The sequence below is a fragment of the Pelecanus crispus genome, chromosome 3 (assembly GCF_030463565.1).
Source record: "Pelecanus crispus isolate bPelCri1 chromosome 3, bPelCri1.pri, whole genome shotgun sequence".
Taxonomy (NCBI): domain Eukaryota; kingdom Metazoa; phylum Chordata; class Aves; order Pelecaniformes; family Pelecanidae; genus Pelecanus; species Pelecanus crispus.
This window is the reverse complement of record NC_134645.1, coordinates 17,593,170-17,614,125: the sequence shown is the minus strand read 5'-3', so window position 1 is coordinate 17,614,125 and position 20,956 is coordinate 17,593,170. Positions and strand designations below refer to the sequence as shown.

The following is a 20,956-nucleotide window of genomic DNA, read 5'->3' as shown; positions in this document are numbered from 1 at the left end:
CCCAGCGGCGCCAGGCGCTGCCGGCGGGCGCGCCGCCGCTGCCGCCTCCCCTGGGTGCCGGTGGTGGTGGCGCTGGCGCGGCCGGTGCTGCCCGGGGCCCGGCGGCGGCCGGCGGCGGCCGCTCCATGGCTGGCTGACACACGCCGCGGCGGGCGGGCGGGCGGGCGGGCGGCCGGGGCGGAGGGGGAGCGGGGCTGGGGCCGCCCCGGCGCGCAGGCGCCCTCCGGCCGCCAATGGGCGCGAGTTCCCCCCGCACCGCCCACCCGCGCTCGGCGCTCGGCTGGCGCTGCCTGGCGGGGACAGAGGTCGGCGGGGAGGGCGGGTGGAGCGTGCGGCGTGGGCCCGGCGGGACGGTGAGGGCCGGGCGGTACCGGGGCCGGGAGGGGGGTGAGATCCCTGCGAGGGAGCCTGGGTCGGGGGCCCGGTGGGGGACGGGTGGGCTCTGGGGAGGAGTGGGGCCGTGTGGGGCCCGGTGTGCCCCGCTGAGGCGAGGGCGGTCGGGCCCTGAGCGGTGGGTGCGTGGCCGCCTTCCCGTCCTACTGCCGTCTCTTGGGCGCTTCTTTCAGTCGCCTCTCTTCGCCTTTGGAGGCCCATGTGCTGTCCCCATGGCAGCGATCTACTCTGGGATTTACCTGAAGTTGAAAAGCTCCAAGACTTCCTGGGAAGACAAGCTCAAGCTAGCACATTTTGCGTGGGTTTCTCACCAGTGCGTTCTTCCTAATAAAGAGCAAGTAAGTACTTTTTGATGGCAAACAGTGAAAGAAAAAAACATTCCCAATAATTAATTGCTGCTGAGGATGAATTGATTCATAAAATCCGGATCGAGTTGCTTCAGCTTTTGAGCCTAGGTAGTAGTGCAGATGTAGCTCTGACAGTGAATTGCGGGTGGCTCTCGATTTCTGTGTGCATGAAATGTTTTCGTAACTTCGTCTTTGAACTAGCTTCAGCAGAAAGATCTGCGTTAGGGCAGGAAGAAAGAGTCTTTCTCAAAGAGAGGGTAGCGTGTGTGTTCTGTGTCCCAGATAGATGAGAAACCATTGTCTTCAGAGCTGTCATTAGCATTGTTTATTATGTCCTATGCACGATGCTCTAAAGTCTGATGCTTCTGGTCATAGTTAAGAACAAGAACTTCAGGGTGGGAGAACTGACTGAAGCTACGCACGTGTTTCCCGGTGCTCTAAACTTGTGCGCATGGAAAGAGTGCGCTCTGGATTCATGGGCATCTCCTTGGAAGATGCTTGGAACCCACCCTCTCCCCTCAAGACTCTTGTTTTGACCCTGTTTCCTGAAGGTCCGTTTAGTGTTTCCCCGGTGAGGGGTATCTTGTGCTGCTCCTCCGACCTAGCAGTCTTGTGGAGTCTAGTGGTTTCACCATCTGAGATCGGTGGTTTGAGTTCCTGTTATTTCAGTTACTTAGAATATTAAACCTAGCCATACACAGTCGTTTTATTTTGAAATCAATAATTAAATTAATAGGTTTCAACCTTTTCCAATTTGCACACGTCTAAATTCCTAGGCCTGAATTTCTAGGTAGTAAATTTAAACCTACCAAGAGGAGGATGTGAAGGGAATACTGATTGTCAGAAAGTGAAAACCATCTGATTCTTTGAGTTTTGATTTAAAAGACTACGTTTGGTAGCCAGTATCGACTGTCAGAATTATACCCTGATGAAAAGGCCTTAGGATGCTGACTCCTGAAAGCTGTCTTGGGAGGGTACAGGGGAGAAGAGGGCCAACATTGCATTTAGAATGAAAACTCTTAGTTATTTAGTTCTTGGCTAAAACCTTTAAGGGTGGACTTGTCTGCTCATTCAGCACCGGTTCTGCTTGGATGTAGAGCAGTTCTCAAGGCACGAGTGCTGTAAGGAGTGAAGAGGTACTATTTTTGTCTTGTTCTTGCATGGGAGTTATTAAAGATTACTTCTTTTCCCTTTTGTCAACAGGTATTACTCGATTGGGTAAGCCATGCATTGGTTTCATACTACAATAAGAAACCTGAACTGGAGAATGAAGTTGTTGAGAAACTCTGGGCGTATCTAGACAATGTTATCCATAGTAGAAGACTACAGAATCTCTTAAAGAGTGGGAAGACAATCGGTCTCAGTTTTTCGATTGCACAGGTAACTAAAATTGTGGATATTTTGTAACATGCTGGATAGCAGTGTGTATCTTCTACAGTACCTGACTCTTCCTCACAGTGTAGGGTGTTATGTGAAATATATAATAATTCATCCGGTGGCTTTTAGGACCTCTAATTAAAATTTCTCTATTTCTGTTCCGAGATCCAATTTGTATTTGTGCAGCACTAAGGCTGAAAATGGCACAGCTTTCTAATAATAACCTCAAAGTTAATTTTCCTCTCTGTCTTTAACTTCTTCAGACTATTAGAGAGTGAACTGGTTTAAGTATTTCAATAGGTGAGTGAAGGCTCAGTTCCATATGTTGCTATTCCATATTATTTACTGCTTATGTTGCCATTTTTCCTGGGAGTCAGGGAGAGAGAGATTTTCCCTCATTGTGGGCTCATCAGTGTGTTTGGCTTGAGTACTTGGGCAGTGTGATGTGCTGTTTAGCAGACCTTGTAGCTTCCCATGATGACTCTGAATTGTGATGGTACCAAATCATTATTGATCTTAATCATATTATTGTTTTAGCCTCAGCTGAAAGTGAGTGGGGGAGACTTCAGTTACAGTTTAGACCTGAACTAGAAAGTGTAACTTCTTATTCAGCTTTCTATTTACAGAAATAGCAGAATTAGTGGATGGCTGCAAAGGCAGTCAAAAAGGCTGGAAAAATGACCATTTGAGTTGTGATCCGCTTGGAAGGAAGCAGGAGAAAACTGTCTTTACCCACAGAAATTGATTTGTGAAGTACGGAGAATTGGTTGGATGAAATCTGTGCTTCAGAGACATTACGCAGAAATTGTGCCAAATTTAAACGTTGTCTGGGTGTGAAAACCTCTGGCTGAAGATTAGATGAGAGGTACAGGCCAGAGTACCCTAAAGCCCAAGGACAGAGGTGGTAGAGGGTCCAGTGCAAAGAATTTCAGGATCTGTTTTAGTCCGGTGGGGCTTGAGCTGAGGAGATGAACAGTCCACTACAAGGTGTAAGGAGACAGGTGAGATATTTAGCTCTGGAACAGAGGCAGATTTGTAAATTGTTACTGAATTTGTTTGCTGACAAGATTATCTGGAGGTGAGTAAAGGGAGCAAATAAAAAGGGGATCAAAGGAGAAAACCATAGGGAAATCAGCATAAAGTTTGAGAAAAGAAAGGGAAATGCAAGTTCAAGTAAACGTTAATTCTTTAGAACTGTGTATCCTGCAAAGAGGACAGAGAACAGTCCTTCACATTCTAGATATCAGCCCAGGAAACGCTCTTTTCAAAATACGAAGATGATATTTAGTCATGGACATTCTTACTAAATAAACTTCCTGGATCAAAGGTAGGAAGTGTGTTGTGTGTGTTTTTTTGTTGTTTGTTTGCAACATAATTTTGGGGACCTTGCAAGAAGGGAGGGAATTTACTCCTACTCCCTTTCTGCAGGATCAACTGTTAGGATCAAGTATGGATAGTCTTACGCTGTTGCCAGTGGCACACATACTGAAGGAGGGTTTCCTCACTCATCCTGTGGTGCAAACAAATGCAGGGACACTGCTCTGGCCAGAGGAGCTTCTAGTTTGAGACCTACAACACAAGAGGTGCAGCAGTAGCTGTTGGCAGGTCCCTGTTGCTTCCTTCTTGCAGCCAGAGCTCACAGAAGGTGGTGTTGTTTCATTATGATGAGCTTTATCTTTGTGCAAAATTGACCGTGTTTTTTTTTCTTTTTTTCCCCCCTCCCCAATCTTCAGGTCATAAATGAAAGATTGTCAGAGGCCTGTTCTCAAAAAACACAGCAAAACATTGGCACAGTGCTGAGTTGCTCCAGTGGCATTCTTTCTACTCCTACACTCTCCATCATTTACACAGCAAAGTGTGAGCTCTTGGTTGATCTCCTGAGCAAGCTGTCCAAGCTGGCATGTCAGCAGCTGGCTTCTGACAACACTGTGGGCTCCCAGGTGTTCAGCGTCCTCCAACTTACCTTTGCTCAATACCTCCTGATCCAGAGGCAGCAAACCAACCCAAATCGTGTGTTTGGGCAAGTGACAAGTCACTTGCTCCAGCCATGTCTGCTCCTGAGGCACTTACTGACTGTGAGGAGCTGGACACAAGCAGATGACAACCATGTGCGTCACCACCTGAGCAGGGAAATCCGAAACCAAGTAGAAACTTTGCTGCAGGCTGGGTTATTCCAGCCTGAGCTTTTCTCATCCTACAAAGAGGAGCTGCTGCCAGAACAGGAACTCCAGGAGAAGAAGAAAGGAGCTTTGAAGAGTCTTTTACTACCAGTCAACACAGTGCAGACCAAACTGGGCAGTGACTTTTGTGAACCTGCCCTTCATGGAGCTGTTGTGGCTGGTTCGGTGTCCCTGCTGTATAAGCTGTTTCTGGACTCATACTGTAAGGCAGAAAACCACCTTGTGTGTTTTCACATGCTCAGCAGGCTCTTTGGCTGTCTCAGACTCTCTGGCCTGCAGCAGGGCATGCGGGAGGATACGCTGTCTCCTGCAGACTGGAGCACAGAGCTGCTTGCTTTGGAACAGCTTCTGAACTTGGTGCTTAGCAATGATATCTATAATGTTGCCAGTGACCGTATCCGGCACAAGGAGATACAGTTTGGTTTTTACCGCAAGGTAGCACAGGTGTTGATGAGTCACTCCCAAGCTTCCATCCCTGCTTGGTTCAGGTGTCTCAAACTCTTGATGTCATTAAACCACCTTATAGTAGAGCCAGACTTGGATGACTTAGTGGCCTCAGCTTGGATTGATGCCAAGGTCTCTGAGCCGCGTACGAAAAAGCCCCAGGAGGCTCTAATCAACACCATGTTTCAGACTTATTCCAAGCTGCGACAGTTTCCACGGCTCTTTGAGGAGGTGCTGACAGTCATTTGCCGGCCAGCTGCTGATGAACTGAGGCTGCCCGTCTTCTCTGCTGGCCTGACAGTAAAGCTTTATGAGTGCCTCCTTGAACTGCCCCCCAACCAGATTCTGGACATTTTGTGTCTCTTTGTGGAGAAATGCCAGACCGTTATCGTTCCTGCTGTTGAAGGGTCAGCTGACATGGCCTTGAAGCTGCTGTCAGTGAGCTCGGTGCTGCATGCTTTTCTGTTCAACATGAGGAGCCTAGACGATGTCACTCCTTCCCCTGTGGTCGTTCGCACTCAGAGTCTTCTGGCAAAGATGCAGAAGGGAATAATTCAGCCACTGATGGAGCTCCTGCAGGCTCCTAGAGGAGAGGAAGAGAAGTCAGACCTTTGGCTAAGAAAGGCCAGTGACTCTGCTCTCCTCCTTGTTTACACTTGGGTTGAGGTAGACACTTTGTTTGGTGTTAGCTGCAGTAAATATGTGTCTCCAGCGGCTGAAATTGCTGGTGCTGTTACTCCATCTGCTGCAAGGCACAGGGGCATTTCAGCTTTCCTCCCTGGTGTGGAGGAGCAGTGCTGGGAGAGAGTCATGGAACTTGCAAATAGCTTGGCCTCCACTAGTAAATATTGCTTAGAACTGCTAACACTTCAGAAAATGAAGATGATCTTGATGCAGACCAAAGCTGACCTACAGGCCTTGCAGCACGCTGCAGCTTTCATCCTGGAGTCTGGGAGATCCAGCATGAGCAGGGGAGAATCTGAACCATGGGATGGAGATATCAGCGCGATAAGTGATCTCACCTACCCCACGGCCCACTGGCACCTCATCATCTCCAACCTGACTATCCTGTTGCCGCATATTTCCCTGAAAGATGTAGAGTACATTGCAAATGTGCTTCTACAGGTGTTACTATTGGCCAAAGCTCAGGAAGCTGACGCAGACCCAGAACCTTCTGTCAGCCTTGGAAAGATATCTCTTGGTTTGATGCATAGCTCCTTTCTACCGGAAATGAAGGTACTGCATTGTGCTCTTCTGACCAGTCTTATTCATCAGTTTGCTAGGGTGCTGCCCTCTGCTGCCAGGGATTCAGTAGATCTGCCACTTCAACAGCTGTCTGCGGGTAACATCCCTTGGCACGAAGAAATCCTGGCTTCTTGCAGACTTGTTGACCCATTGGAAGCACCGTCAGAAAACAAACTGCTGAAGGATGAGCTCAGCTTGTCTTGGAAAACACTGGAGAAAGTTGCCCAATGTATAGTATTGCTAGCAAAAAACGGCTGCCCTGTCATCCTGAAAGAAAGGCAGCTGGAAAGTTGCTTGGTTTTGCTAGAAATTGCTTCTCTTCTGAAGCTAGATAGTCTTCTTCCCTCTGACTGTACCCGGTGTTTTCTGGTGCTGCTGTCCCTGCTAATCAATACCAGGGCTAGCGTCTCTTGCAGCAAGCCGTTATTGCTGAAGTTTTTAAGTACCTGCTTCCACCTCCTGAGGTGCCTGCAAGCTGGCAGGAATGCCAACTCTATTTTTAAGGTGTTTCATGCCAGCGATGTTCTTGAGGCTGTCATGACCTCCCAGCTCACAGCTAGCAAATTCTTCACTGATGTTTTGACTGTACCTGTTTGGGCACAGTATCTCGAGGAATTCCAAGCCTTTTTGGAAAACTTTCTTCAGATGATTGTTGAAAGAAGGCAAAGTGTGAGGCTCAACTTGGAAAAGTTCATGTCTTTCCTGGTGAGCTGCAAGCCAGATGTTGGTGCAGCCAGAAGCAAAGGCTGGAAAAACTGGAATCCTGCAGCTGGGCAGTTACTGCTCATGGCATTCACCACACTGTGTCATGTCGTCACACTCTACCTTCAGCAGCTGCCAGAAAAGAAGCTGCAGTCTGCAGATATACTGTCTGTTCTGTTGGAGCCAGTAGTTCTGCAGATGGTCAGAACTGTTGAACACGGTCTTCAGAGTAACACCCAAAACCAGCCTTTGCCTGTAGCGTTCATACCATCTGTCACTACTCTTCTCAAAGCAGATCTGAGCCATGCTGTCAAGAAGGCCTGGCAGAAGGAGCCCAGTGGGTTTTTGGAGCAACCCCGTATTAAACTGTACCAAAAGTTTTACTCTCAGATACTGAGAGAGCTGCCCTGCGCAGGAGGTAATCTGCAGTTCCTTCAGTCTGCGTTGCAGTTCCTAACAGTCTTCTGCTCAGAGCCAGAGCTGTATCCTGGAAAAGAAACTGCAGTCACAGTTGTTTTTGCTGTAAAAAAGCTTCTCACTGGTATGAAAACTCCTTTTCTCCACTTCCTTTGCTAATTTTGCAGCGCAGAGGCGAGTTAAAAGCCATTTAGCAAAACATACAGCTTTTTGAAAAGTCTGTATCTATTCACTTGTGTTAAAGCAGTAGGCTATCCTTTTATAAATGCATAACAGGAAAATTTTCTAGGAGGCAATGTTGTGGTACCTGGACCACAGCCACCGTCTAATTTGGTAATGAACTTCTCCTGGAAGATGCAAACGTCTTGGTAGAGTTGAGGTTCTCAGTTACTGTCAAAATGCTCTACAGGGATGAGTAACTGGAACATGGTAATACTTCTGGATGTAGGGCTGAAGGTGCAGTGTCCTTCTACTCATATAGTTGGTATAGTAGGCATCACTGAAGCAGCTGATGTGCACTAGGTCATATCTGATGTGTCTTATTTGAGGATCTCAGAGGACCTTACAGTAAAATACTCATCTATTTTTGTATCTGGTAGGCAAGGTTATAAAACAATGGAAATCACCTAACTGTTAAGGATGCTGAACACCCATAATTCTGATAAAGTCTGTGGGAGATTGGCAGATCAGTCCCTTTATCCCCATCAAATAAAGAGCCAGGGCTAGAAATGACATGAAAAGCCTCTCTTGCCAGGTGTGTGCCCTAATGGCTCCTTTACATTGTCTCGTTCAGAAAGAGAGACAACCTAAACACAGCATAGACATAACTGTTCTCTTTGACTTCTCTGAACAGTTACAATTTGTCAAATTTAACTACTAACATGCTCTAGTGCAGCGGTCTCCAAACATTTTTGATTGTGCACACTGATCAGTAAAAAAAAAAAAAAAAATTGAGCATGCAACATCAATATATGTTTATTTATAAATTTTATGCATGTGCTACTCTACTAGTATACTATGTACATTACAAAGCATACACAAAAATAAGTTTAAAAAGCATGAGATAAAGATGAAATAAATACTATTTTTACATTTTATTGTATTTATTAAAGATATTTTATATATAATTCCCACACCCCAATGGATTGTCTTGTGCACACCCTGGGGTGTGTGCATCCCACTTTGGAGGCTACTGCTCAAGTGTACTACAGTCATGATCTCAATGTTTATATTGGCATTAGGTAGTTAAGAACAGAGCACAGCTCTCCATGGAAAATCTGATCTTGAATTTGTGCAGTTGAGTTTGAGGTAGAACTTGCATATAGATACAGGCTTAATCTGTCTCTTTCCTGGTCTGCATTTTGATCCTTCAGCATTGTGGGGTTCAGTAAGGGCACTGAGAGCAGGGATTTCACACTAGAACTAGTGACCATGAGGATGTGTCAGTTGCTGTAATTTTTCTGCTGACTTTTCTCTCTCATCCTGTGTCTCACTTTACTAGTCTAAGATTGGTAAAGTGCTTTAGCCTGGAGACATAATTAATCACTGTAAAAAGCTGTAAGAATTTCTAATGATGAGTAAAGTATTCAATAAGATGAAATATGGATTCCTGTTGAAGACGACTTTCTGCAGTGCCACAGATCCTGTGGATACTTGTGGAACTAAAAAACAAGCCTTCAGAATCAATTAAGATATAAGCTAGTCCAGGACTGTCTACGTAGTAATCACTGAATAAGTGGGGAGTGCGACGTACTGATCAGCAGAGACCTAGACTTTGTCAGCTTAATGCTTTTGTGACTTGTGATAGCTCTCTGGGCAGCATTTGTAGGAAAGCCCTGTGGCTTGTTTAGCCTGCTCCCTTGGCTTGTGCACACACTTTGTTGTAGTATTTCCATACTACGGAAGACTTTTTATTGGTATGATGACTGCTCTGTGAACCCTAGGGTAGGAAATACTTGAGAACAGCCATTCATTGCACTAATGAGGAGAGAGGTAAAGGGAAAGTGCAGGACCCTCTATGCATTTGAGTGTTAAAAAGGTACCCACAGAGCTGTTTTAAGGTTCGATTCGCCCTGTTCTTACCTGTGGAAGTCCCTGTCTTGGGAATTGATTAAGACATGCTTGTGTCTCTTGAACATGCAGGTCCTGCAGTCACAACCCAGATGATCCAAAGTCTGGAGATGGAGCTGACAGAGGTGCTTGTCCAGCTGCTGGGAAACTGCTCTGCCGAGGAGTTCTATACCATAATGAGGCTAGTGCTGCAGGGACTTGAAATGAGGAATGTTTGGCAACAGAAGGCTAAAGTAAGGCATGAGCTTAATTTATTGTCAACTTCTTTCTTCAGTTTTCTGTATCTTCAAAAAATTTTGTTGGCTGAATGACATCTGATAAATATTTTTTTCCTGTTCCTGCTTTATGTTCAGTGGTCAGTTCAAATTAATTTACACAGTTAAGGGCTTGGTGACTGCACTGCCATATGTTCTGGATGTAATTGAGAGAGGAGGAAAGATCATGGAAACCTACTACAAAAACTTTCTGTCCAGTTTAAAGACTCAGCAGTCTTAATTCCATGTATTGTCGACAGAAATCACACAGCTGTGATGTTACAGGCCATGCTGAGATTTTTTTTTTATACTTGCCGATCAAAGCTCTTGCACAACAGATACTAGCAGTCAGTGAGTTTAACTGCTGTTTGTCTGTGGCTTTTCTTAACAGGGTTAACGGCACTTTTAGAAATGCTGCCATTTTTAATTAAAAACAAAACTGTACCTGTGCTTTTGGTATTTGTCTCTATAAAGACTTTATAATAACCAGTGGTTATTGGTGTGTATGAGTGGTAACTCAGTAGCTTTTTAAATACTGTGCCTTTCTCCAGAGCAGCTGAAACAGCAGTGGTGACATCTGGAACACTTTTGGCAAAAAATCCAGCTGTACCCTCCATAGAAAGCTCAGTGACTTGAGAATGAAACTTGGATTAAACTTGGGGGTATATCTGGCTCTGTTTTATTTGTCAGAAATAGACACTGATGTGCTGCATCAATTCTTGATATGACTTTTTGAAAGTATATCTGGAATTCCTGTACTGTGCATGTAATTCCTGCCACCAGAGTATAGCTTGTAATATGTTTCTTTTATCAGTCTGTCACAACAGCCAGCAAGTAAAAAAAAAAATGCTGGCAAATGCAGCATTCTTGGCGTATAGTGTACTGGTGCCCCTGTATTCCCCCTGCTTCCCTCTGTTATCTAGTGGCAGTTGAAGGAGAAGGCTTTCCTTTCTTAAAAATTACATAAGCCTTTTTGTACAGTAAGTTGATTCTAAAATAAATGCAGCATGCAGTACATTTGGGCCAGTGCTGCTCATCATATTGAATTTTGTTGAGCTGCTGCTTACTTCACAATTTCCAGAGAGATCTGTTGGTGGGAGGACTTTCATGTGTCAAGGCTCTGGTAATGCTCAAAACTGCCACTCACTGCCCTTGAAAGAGTTCTGTACTTGAAAGGAGCCAGTGCATCTTGTACCCATGACTGATCATCAATCTGCTTTCTGCAGGAAGTATTGTCAGCTGTTATGCTAACCAAATTGTTGCTCAGCTGCCCATTAAGTGGAGACAAAGAGAAAGCTTTCTGGTTTGCCAGCCCACAGATAATCACAGCTTTAGCTGTAAGTATCTCTTTATTGCAACTTCATTACCTATTCTTTGTTGGAGTCTGTAGCAGTTCCATGCACAGAGGCATACAGGAACAAAAAAGTTGTGGATACTAGACAAATCCATACCAGATTCACCTGCACTTTTTTTGTCTAGACCTTTTCTCTCCTCCTTCCTCAAGTAAATCTCCTGTGAGTGCAGTGTGTAGGTCATCCATTTCTTATCAGTAATTTTCTGGGACTGCACCATGTAATGGGGAGCTTGGGAGAAACTTGTTAGGCTGCAGAGAAGAGAGTCTGAGTCTCCTGTCCTTCCTGTCCAAAGGTAACTGTCAGCCACATGTTGCAGCAGAAGCCAACAGCAGCAAAACAAAAAGAAAAAAGTGCTCGTATTAAAAAGAAATAATAGTAATATAAATTCACTGAATTATGAATAGGAAACTTAACTGAAAGTAACCAAACCCAGGTTTCCTGTCCTTCATTTGTACAGCATACTAACCTGGTGATGTAGGTTTTTCTTCTCTCATGATGATGGTGTCTCTAGACCAGAATTTGTCAGAGTTTGGCTCTGCAATGCCTGGGAATCGTGCGCGTGCAATTTCTGCCCTTTTTGCATGTCTGCATGCTTGTAAAGGAGAGAACTGCATCAGTGCATTCATGTGAGGAGGTGCAAAGAGGTGCTGATTGTCAGGGGCCCAGGGAGTAGTTACAAGTCCACAGCCACAGCAGTGCTTGCTTGAAATGCATCATATGCATCCTTGCCCAGGGTGCAGTTGCTTAAAAATGGCTAAAGTGCAGGAGTTTCCCTGCCAGTCCAGCTTGCGCCAGTCTAGTTCCAGTGACTCGAGTCAGAGCATTATGGTTCTCTGGCGTGTGAATGCTAGTGATAGGTGGCTAGTGCACTCCTCCTTAACCTGTTTCCTGTCTTCTTGTAGATGCAAACCAAAGAGGCCTGTCAGGACCAGCCACTGATTTCCACCATAGTTGTACCTATTCTAGAGACTGTAGCAGCCCTGCTAAGGCAAGGAGAAGGGGTTCTCTTGAATCCACACCATGTGGCATTGGCATTCAGCATTCTCCTAACAGTCCCTCTGGATCATCTGAAGACAGAAGACTATCGCAGTGTCTTCCTTGGAATCCATGAAGTGCTCTTCTCTGTTGTGCAGTGTCATCCAAAGGTATATCTGTGAGGGGGTGGGAGGAGGGGAAAAAGGTAGAAAGAACCAACACAGAGGGCAGTAATGAGAAATTTCTTTTTTAGTAGTGGTTTTGAAATAATTTGTCCTGATAGTATGAAAGTGCTTTGTACCACTTGTCATTTAAAAGGCTGGGAATCTCAAAATCACATCATTTCAGTTGCTCTCCTGCTTTGTTTTATGCCTGCATTGTTGATCTTTGGCAGCACATTGCTTATCAACATCTGGTGCTAGATTAGAATAAAACTTTTCCTTTTTTTATGATTGATTTCTGGAAGCTCATGGCTCAGGCTGTAGCATCTCATTCTCACTGGAGGTCAAGATTCTGCAGCCCTTTGAAAATAGGGCTTAGATGTGTTTGAAGTTGGTGACTTCAAACATTTTACCATCCTGGTGTTCTTGTCAGCCTTCTGGCATGGGAAAGTGAAGATGTGCCAGGACTTGCATGGGGTTGGAGATACTCCTACATGGAATATGTAGGCAGAGGTGGAAGAAAAAAAGGAAGGGGCCTCATGCATTTGTGTTAGGACTGAGAGTGAAGAACGTTAAAGATAGGGAAATGGCAAATTCTGAAAGCAAGGCAGTACACATTGCTAAAATGTCCTTACAAAAACCCTGTGGTAGAAAGCTGCCTATCCAGGCTGTTTTCACACAGTGATCTGTAGTGTTACTGGACCCTGCATTCTGTGAATCTGTCTGGCTGCACAAGTTCTCTACCAGCAAGAACAAATTCCCTAGACATTGGGATACTAAATCAAATGCTGCTTGGGAGAGATGGAGTACCTCTAATATGATGTTTACTTGTTATTTATATTTGAATGTAGCCAGGACTGTGGTCCTGCTCCAGGATTCTCATGTGCTAGATACTGTATGGACGTGGAGCGAAAAGATAGTCTCTGCTCCTGACAGCTGTATAAGCTATATAGTTTCTTTCATAGGAATTGATTTCCCTCAGACTGTGGGGTGGTGTACCTCTGTCCTGTCCACTCCCTTTACTATGTAATCTCAGATGTTTTTATTTCATGTCTTTGCAGGTGCTGTTGAAAGCAGCACCATCTTTTCTGAACAGCTTCCATCGTCTGGTTGTTTCTGTCATGCATGAAGGACGTCAGAAAGGAGACAGAGGTACTGTATCTTTTCCACTTTTGCACTATATATACACACTGTAATTTTGTATATTTGAGAAGACGAGATGCAGAAAAGGGCAGTCTGACACCAGAAGCAAAGTCCTTAAAACCTAGCTGTGGCATTGAAACCATTAACCCTATCTGTCTTTTATGTAAAATTGAGGATGAGCTTTGTAGTATCGTGGGCTTATGAAGATAACTGGGGCTCCTGTGGAGCTGCATCCAGACATCACTGCTTTAGGTGAATAAGGTATTCTTCACTGACTGGCTGGCAAATAGACAGGAACTGGTAAGGCTTGCTGGGCCCAATTCCTGTTCTTCCTATCAACCTCTGTGCCTCAAAGCATGGTGGCTGTGAACTCTGGTGATACATGCAAATATGCCTGAGTTATAGCCCCGAATAGATCCTGCTAAGTGGAGCTTCTTGAGACTGGAACTATGTTTACTACAGACCTGAATTGTCACCATTCTGTGCTAAGCATAAAGCCAGAACATTACACATATCTGAAGCATCAGTTGGGATTACATGATACATCTATATGGTCAAGGATTTGGAATTAGTGTAGTGAAATATCTTAAAAGGAAGAAAAAAAAAGACTTATTACTGGAAGTTTTTAAAGCATTTGCATTGTCAAAGTAGCCAAGTCAAACATGTTCAGAGTGATTAAGGTAATCCTCCTGTGCTTTATGCTGGTCAGGACACAAATACCCTGTCATTAATAGTGGTGACTTTTTGAGGCAAATTGACTTCATGGCCTGCAACTGCTTGTATCCCAGCTTTCCAGTGATATTCTACAGCTTATTCCATGTTCAGATTTATCTCAGCTGATACGTTGCCCACAACTGTGGGCAAATGTAAGTGTATGTGTGCATCGTGGAGGAATATACTAACAAAGGCTTAATGATAGAAGAAAAGGTATGTTAAACCCATGCCAAACTTTGAGAATTTGCGTAATATGTTTACGTAAGGCAAGGGTCACAGGAAACTTCTGGGTACACGGCATCCTAAAGTTTAAAAACATGCTGTTTATCTTTGCAGGATTGTTTTATTTTCATAATAGATAACATGAAAGTAATTTCTAGATTTCCCTTCTCCCTTGTTTGTGTTAGTTCTCTTCATTCACTGCCTACTGAAAGGGTAAATTCTCAGGTGATCTCTGCAGTCTCACTTTAAATATCTCCAGTGCTGTGGCTTCTGCTGCTGTATTCCATGTAATAAATCTCATCGGAAAGCTTTCTTATTATGCTGTTTCTAAGAAATGTCTTCTGATTTTCTGTAGGTAGAGAATATAATTTTCCAGTCTCCTTGTTCTCTCCTCCGCGGTGCTAGTTGGGACTGAGTCACAGAAGGGACTATAGCTGCCGCTTTTAACACTTCAGCATATATAACAAATACTTTTTGCCTTGCAGTGCATGTGGAGCGGGAATCAGTGTGCTCTTACAAAATAACCATTAGAAGAGATGCATATGGTGTGTTGTGGGGGTGTGGGGAGCCTCTCAGCTGTGGCTTGATAAGAAAAGAAGATAAAATGGGCAAGCTGGTGTTGGCTTCCTGTAGTTCAAGAATCATATGGAAGACTGGGTGATTCTTTGTTTTTTCCTAGTGTTTTTAAGCCTTAAATGCCAGACTGCAACTCACGTTCTGTTTTAGGCAACACAGATGAGTTTGAAGTTATACTGAAGTGTGCACACTTGGTGGAACGGATGTATACTCATATCGCTGCAGAAATGGAGGACTTCACTGTATTTTCTGCCTTCATTGTGGCTCAGTATGTGACTGAATTGCAGAAGGTAACATGTTCTCATCCATCTTGAAAGTGCCATGGTATTGTGCTGGCTTTGGAGTTCCTGTTCCAAAGGTAGCTGTGTTGAGTTTTGTAAAATCTGTGAAGTTATAGAAGTTGCTCTGCCTCGTGGGGATACAGGTTTGATCGAGACTCACTGTTATTTTGAGCAAGAGTTCCTGAGAATCTTTCTTACCCAGCTCCCAAAAACTTTCTAAAGGTGTGGGCTGCATTTTTTTTAAGGCAAAACAATGCAGTGCCTATTTACAGAACTGCTTTGCTTTTCTGTCATGTTGGGTGTTGTTTTTTCTTCATGTGGTAGTTAGGTTCTTCTCCCAGCTAGTCTCAGTTGTCCAGGATTGATAGCAGTTAGGGCCCCGTCTGGCAAAATAATGGAGAAAAATTCTCCTGGAAAATGTCTTTTAATCTGGTCTAAATGAGTAAGTGAATGGAGAAAAGGTTATCAAGCTGGAGAATTGTTAGCTTTTCAGTAATTCTCCTTTTGTACCCAAGATATCATTCCCATCCTTGCTGAAAACAAGTACTCCTAATATTACGAATGCCAGAGCCAGGTCAGTAGATTCTCACATCCAGACCTAGGTTCAAATTGTCATTCTGTTCAGCCTAATGGATTTAGATTTCACCAAGGTTTGAATGCTGCTTGTGTTGCAGGTACCTGCAAAGTGTTGTGGCTCTGGCCTGGGCATGGTCTGAAATAGAAAAAGGAATTTTAGTCTTTGATTTTAGGCTCTCTTACCATAAAAACATCCTAACTGGTGCTATGTTTCTGAAGGATTATGGTGTAACCAATGTAAGTAACCGTGAAGGTTGTTATGTAGCTTAAACTCAGCTGCCTTCTCTATTGCCTGGCTTTTTTCCAAGGTTTGTGAGCAAAACAATGGGATGTCAATTTTTATCCATGTTTTTTAGTGCTCCTGGTAAGTTGATTATTGTTTACATAGTAAACATAGTAGCTCAGCAAATACTAGGGACAAATTACTGTTAAGACTACTTCTGCTCTTTTTAACTATCTCTGAACTCTGAAATCTGTTCATCGCCTTTACTCAGAAAGCCTAACTTGAATTATCAAATGACCTTTCCAAGTTAAAAGGACACTTATTCAGTATTAGCAGTGTACAAAGTCTCATGAGACTTCTAGGAAAGTTTTGTGCAATACTTACCACTGGGAAATGGAAAGTGATGGATGATAGCTGAAACCACAGATCAGTAATGTATGCATGGAACCTTTGGGCGTGGAAAGGGGAATCGGTGTAGTGAGGCACCAGGCACTGTGACAAAGGAGTGTTTTCTGTCTGACAGAGTAGATAGATCACAAGTAGGTGATGATTTATTTGCTCATTAGACTGGTGAGAATTGATGGATATTGGAGGAAGTGGAGGCCGCAGCGTGCCTGTCTTAAGAGGGCAAGTACACATCTTTCATGTTGCTCTGCAGAGGTAGAGAAGACTCCTTTAATCATTCATCTCTTCTGAGTCCAGATCAGTGGCTTTTAGCCTGTGATCTGAGGACCCTGGGGGTCTGTCAGAGGTAACTGAGAAAAACATGTTGGTAGATTTAAGTCTTTATATGGGCGTCTGCACACTTAACTGGAACCCCTTTTAAGGGTCTGCAAAGTAAAACTGATGAAAGCTACTGGCCTAAACAGTCACTTACTCCTAAAGTAGTTGTGTAACAGTTCCCTCAGTGCTTCCTCTTTATACCAGGAAATAAAATATCCTTGTGAATTATTTTGTGTTAATCTAGAAAGATTCCTTGCTGGGGTGGGTGGCATCTGTAGCCTCCGTAATACTGTTGACAGTGTTTTTCCCTTGTTGTCTATGAGCTGTTGCTTAATTCAGCAATAGTGAAATACCTCTTCACACATTTAATGTCTCACATCAAGAGCTCTAATGCTTGACAAATTGGTGGTGCTAACTATATAGACCATAAAACACAAGCGTAATTAACTGCCAGCCAGTAGTGACAGCTGTTTAAATCTTTGGTTCTGCTTCCCATAGCGTTATTGGAGGGTGTTTATAGGAAACTGTACTGCAAGGCTAGAATGGCCCAAATAAGGCATGGGTCCAGCTTAATTTGTGGTGTAAAGGATGCAGTTCCATTAACTGCAGCTCTGAGGTACCTGCTTATCCCAAGTGGGACATCTGGTCCATCTTGCCAATAGCTGTGGGTTTTCCTGTCCTCATTCTCTGCAGTCATTTCTCTGCCATGGGAAGGGAGATGCCAGCCCAGTGCATTCACTGGGAGCTGCGATGCTCAAATGTTCTGTTAGTTTAGTGCATGGTTTAAGGAGAAACAGCATCTCTTATAAACCAGCCAATAGATCAACTGACATAGAGGGGAAAAATCACAAACTTTTGGACATGCAAACTCATCAGGGTCACAGATCCAAAGGAAGGTTTATGTGCATTAATGCCTGCTCTATGTTTTTCCCAGCTATGTTAGCAGGTCTAATAAAATATATTAGCCGTTTTATATTTAGGGCAGAAAGAGAGCAGGAGCCCGTCACAGTGATTAGGAGTGCACTTCATTAGTGGAAATTTTATTAGTTGCCTCAGGAAGAAAGAACTCTGAATTTTAATGACAGCTTTTTATGTAATTTTCATTAGGCCTGGAGTATGGAGGCTTAGGTCTGGAGGCATAAAGCTAATCTGGGGATTCAGCAAAGATAAGACATGGTTCTGCGGCAAAAATAATGTGATTACGCCAGAGGCCAGCACCACCCCAGGCAGTGAAGTATTTAGGAAGTGATTGTGAGCACAGGACAAATTCCAGTTACCCTGGAGCACCAGAGGACTCTAGCCACTGATGTTCCTGGTTGTAGTGGTGGTTCTGCTGGTTGTGGGGTTGAGCAGGGGTTATAATGGCAGGAGCAGGGCATGGAGTCCTGAGTCATTCGTTGTATTCTTTCAACTTTCTGCATGACTTAGGCAAGGTACCTGATTCCTGATGTTAAAGCAGATCAAGGAAATGCATGTCTCCTGAGCTTTTTGAAGGCTTCTTTCATCACAGAATCTTAGAATCATAGAATCCTTCGGGTTGGAAGGGACCTTTAAAGGTCATCTAATCCAACCTGCCTGCAGTGAGCAGGGACATCTTCAACTAGATCAGGTTGCTCAGAGCCCCGTCTAGCCTGACCTTGAATGTTTCCAGGGATGGGGCATCTACCACCTCTCTGGGTAACCTGTTCCGGTCTTTCACCACCCTCACTGTAAAAAATTTCTTCCTTATATCCAGTCTAAATCCACTCTCTTTTAGTTTAAAACCATTACCCCTTGTCCTATTGCAACAGGCCCTATTAAAAAGTCTGCCCCCATCTTTCTTATAAGATCCCTTTAAGTACTGAAAGGCCTCAATAAGGTCTCCCCAGAGCCTTCTCCAGGCTGAATAACCCCAACTCTCTCAGCCTTTCTTCACAGGAGAGGTGTTCCAGCCCTCTGATGGCCCTCCTCTGGACCCACTCCAGCAGGTCCATGTCTTTCCTGTGCTGAGGGCTCCAGAGCTAGATGCTGTACATTGAAGTCCTCAGATACAAATTGTTAGATAAATATTGAGTTGTTCAGTGATAAGTTAAAATTGATTGACTACCCAATGTATATGATAGAGTAGCCTAAAGGAAGTGCTCATTTGAAACTGAGACTTAGTAGCATACAGCTAATATGAGACATACAGAATCTACTGAAATGTGTAATCCAGGGCAAGTATTTTAGGGTTTTTTAATTACAGTTTTTCTGCTGAGGAGTTTTCATATGATTCCAAGATGATCAGTGTCTTTGCCTCTGCAGCAATGCGTATAGTAGGACTCTTGTGCATTTTATTGCAAGGGGCATGGTTGTTCTGCAAAACATGTTTGCAAAAATCAGGAAAATATTGCGCAAGTCAAAATCTTGGATTTTACCTAATGGGCTGTTCCAGATGGTCTGATGCACTGGGTAACATGTTGTCAGCATTTAATGTATACTGACTATGGAAAGGATGTTTTCTTGCCTTTTTGTCTTCAAGTTTAATGCAGCTTTGTTCTTCTCGTAGGTGACACTGCACCCAGCTGTGAAGAAACATCTCACAGAAGGGATATATCACATCCTTGACCTTTGCATTGAACGGGACATCAAGTTCTTAAATGCCTCGCTACCAGCAGGTGTAAGGGAGGTCTTTAAGGATCTATATAATGATTACAACCATTACCACAAAGCAAAAAAACAGGGGGAGGAAAAGTATACTGCATGATGCTGCCTGGTACTGCACAATATCAGTTATGAACTGATCTTGCAGTGCTCAGAAAATCCTCAGTAGCTGTTTGGTTTGGGATGACTAGTAAGATCAAATCTGAAGAGGGTCCTCTAAACATGGATTGCATCTCTGTCTCTATACAGCCAGCCTTCATAATGGGGAAAAGGGGAACGGGGAGGGAGGATATGCTGTTAGGGCTGGTCCTGCTGTGTGCCACAAATGGCAGAACTGCTGCACCTGTGCTGGCCCCCCCACCCCAAACTTGCTGGGAACCCTGGGGAGCTCACTGCAGTCTGGCAGCAGATGTTAAGCTTTGGCACATCATGGTGTTTTACTGTGGAAGCAATAGTCCGGTGTAAAAGCCAGTGAGGGTTGTAACTCCTGCTCTTGCTTACATGGTAAGCAGAATTAAAGCAGTTAAAGTGCTTATTTTTGTACCTTGTTATTTTACATTTTGTTACTGAAGAAATTTGTGAATGTTACACAGCTGTGTGGTGGGCTACTGTGCAAAACTGTGGAAATACAGTAAAAAATTTGAAAGTTTGTATCTCTTTGCTTGATTGGTTTTGCTCTTGAGTCCAGCCCTGGGCAATCCGGTCTGACCTATTGAATTTCCTTCCCAACTGAATTATCCGGTGATCTCATGATAATCAAAAAGACTGACTACTTAGAGCTCTGGTCGATTTACTGTCATTAAGCAATTACACTTAGTCATCTGAGCTGTGGTCGCTCTCAGTGTACATTTTTAGCTTGTGACAAATGCTAAGTATGAAGACCTATCTGAGACCTTTTTGGTCTAAGCTGAGCCTTGTTGCTATGCGTTCACTCTAGGTTAAGAGCAAGGCCTGGACTTACTGCAACTCAGCTGATGGTAATTTAATAAGCTGTGGTAAATTAATCACATTTGAGCCTGTAAGAAGCTTTATCAAATAGCCCCCTTTCATTAGCTAAACTACAGAAGTTTATTTTCTTGAAAATGATAGAGACTAAAGATCCAAACTTTTATGTAAGTGGTGAAACAGTCTTCACACGTGCACACAGTTAGTAGTAAGAACTCAATCCTCTGACATGATTATCTGCTTTAATCTATAGATAGGGGGTGGACAGAGGAAGACTGGAATGTGGCTTACTGCTTTTACTGGGTTCATCCACCTCATAGCAAGGTTCAAAGGATGAAGTTTGACTGGGGCAGGAGACTCCACATGGCACAAACGAGAGAGGTGAGGGGGGCTGTGGGGGAGCCGAGGCAGGTGGAGCTGGACCTTGGGGCAGGCCGGGCAGGGGCATGGCATGGCATGGCATGGCAGCCGCTGTCTGGCATAAAGGCCTTCATGTTCCTCCTGCATTGCCCCGCTGACTGTGGCCCTGGCAGGGCACTTCTGGCATGTCACAGACCTCCACTGGGACCGTGACTAGGATGTGGCATCAGGTCCCTGGCCCACGGGCAAGCTCCTGGACAGTGCCTGGCCATGGGGCAGCTACCTCTGCGACTCACACGTGCCTGCTTACCTCCTCCATCTTTGCAATGTGGAGCCTCCTGTGCTGGCTAAACTTCATCTTTAGACTGGAGGTGGTCGTCCTCATGTCCTGAACATGACTCCAAGAAGCTCCAAGAAGCTTGGAGAGAAAGCTTTAATGCTGTGCAAGCGCTGTTCAGAAGTAGCCACAACAGTGGTACGTTAACAACACTGTTCTAGCCGCAAATGCAAAGTACAGCACCATATGGGCTGCTGTGAAGCAAGTTAACTCCATCCTAGCTGGACCCTGTACACCAGTGTGACATTTCTGCATTATTTCAAAGCCAAAAAGCTGATATGGGCCAGTCTTTGGAAGGGCAATTACTGCTGCCC

General features: G+C 44.3%; 1 protein-coding gene across 3 annotated transcripts; it reads left to right on the top strand.

Annotated features, from left to right (window-relative positions):
- The first annotated feature begins 318 nt into the window (after positions 1–318).
- Positions 319–19,645, top strand: URB2 (URB2 ribosome biogenesis homolog). 3 transcript variants are annotated; one of them, XM_075707433.1, is made up of 10 exons: positions 319–353; positions 567–731; positions 1,944–2,120; positions 3,851–7,229; positions 9,248–9,408; positions 10,656–10,766; positions 11,687–11,929; positions 12,982–13,072; positions 14,726–14,865; positions 18,906–19,645. In XM_075707433.1, the coding sequence occupies exons 2-10, from the start codon at positions 606–608 to the stop codon at positions 19,101–19,103; spliced, it is 4,626 nt and encodes a 1,541-aa protein (XP_075563548.1). In that variant the 5' UTR covers positions 319–353; positions 567–605; the 3' UTR covers positions 19,104–19,645. The 3 variants fall into 3 exon arrangements, with proteins under 3 accessions (XP_075563548.1, XP_075563549.1, XP_075563550.1); XM_075707434.1 differs by lacking the exons at positions 319–353; positions 14,726–14,865 and having other exon boundaries at positions 533–731; positions 18,906–19,006; XM_075707435.1 differs by lacking the exons at positions 319–353; positions 11,687–11,929; positions 12,982–13,072; positions 14,726–14,865; positions 18,906–19,645 and having other exon boundaries at positions 533–731; positions 10,660–10,713.
- Positions 19,646–20,956: the final 1,311 nt, after the last annotated feature.

Coding starts and splice junctions, on each gene's coding strand:
- URB2 (XM_075707433.1), top strand. CDS start 606: ATGGCAGCGATCTACTCTGGGATTTACCTGAAGTTGAAAAGCTCCAAG. Junction 7,230..9,247: donor TGTAAAAAAGCTTCTCACTG/GTATGAAAACTC, acceptor TTGAACATGCAG/GTCCTGCAGTCACAACCCAG. Junction 9,409..10,655: donor TTTGGCAACAGAAGGCTAAA/GTAAGGCATGAG, acceptor TGCTTTCTGCAG/GAAGTATTGTCAGCTGTTAT.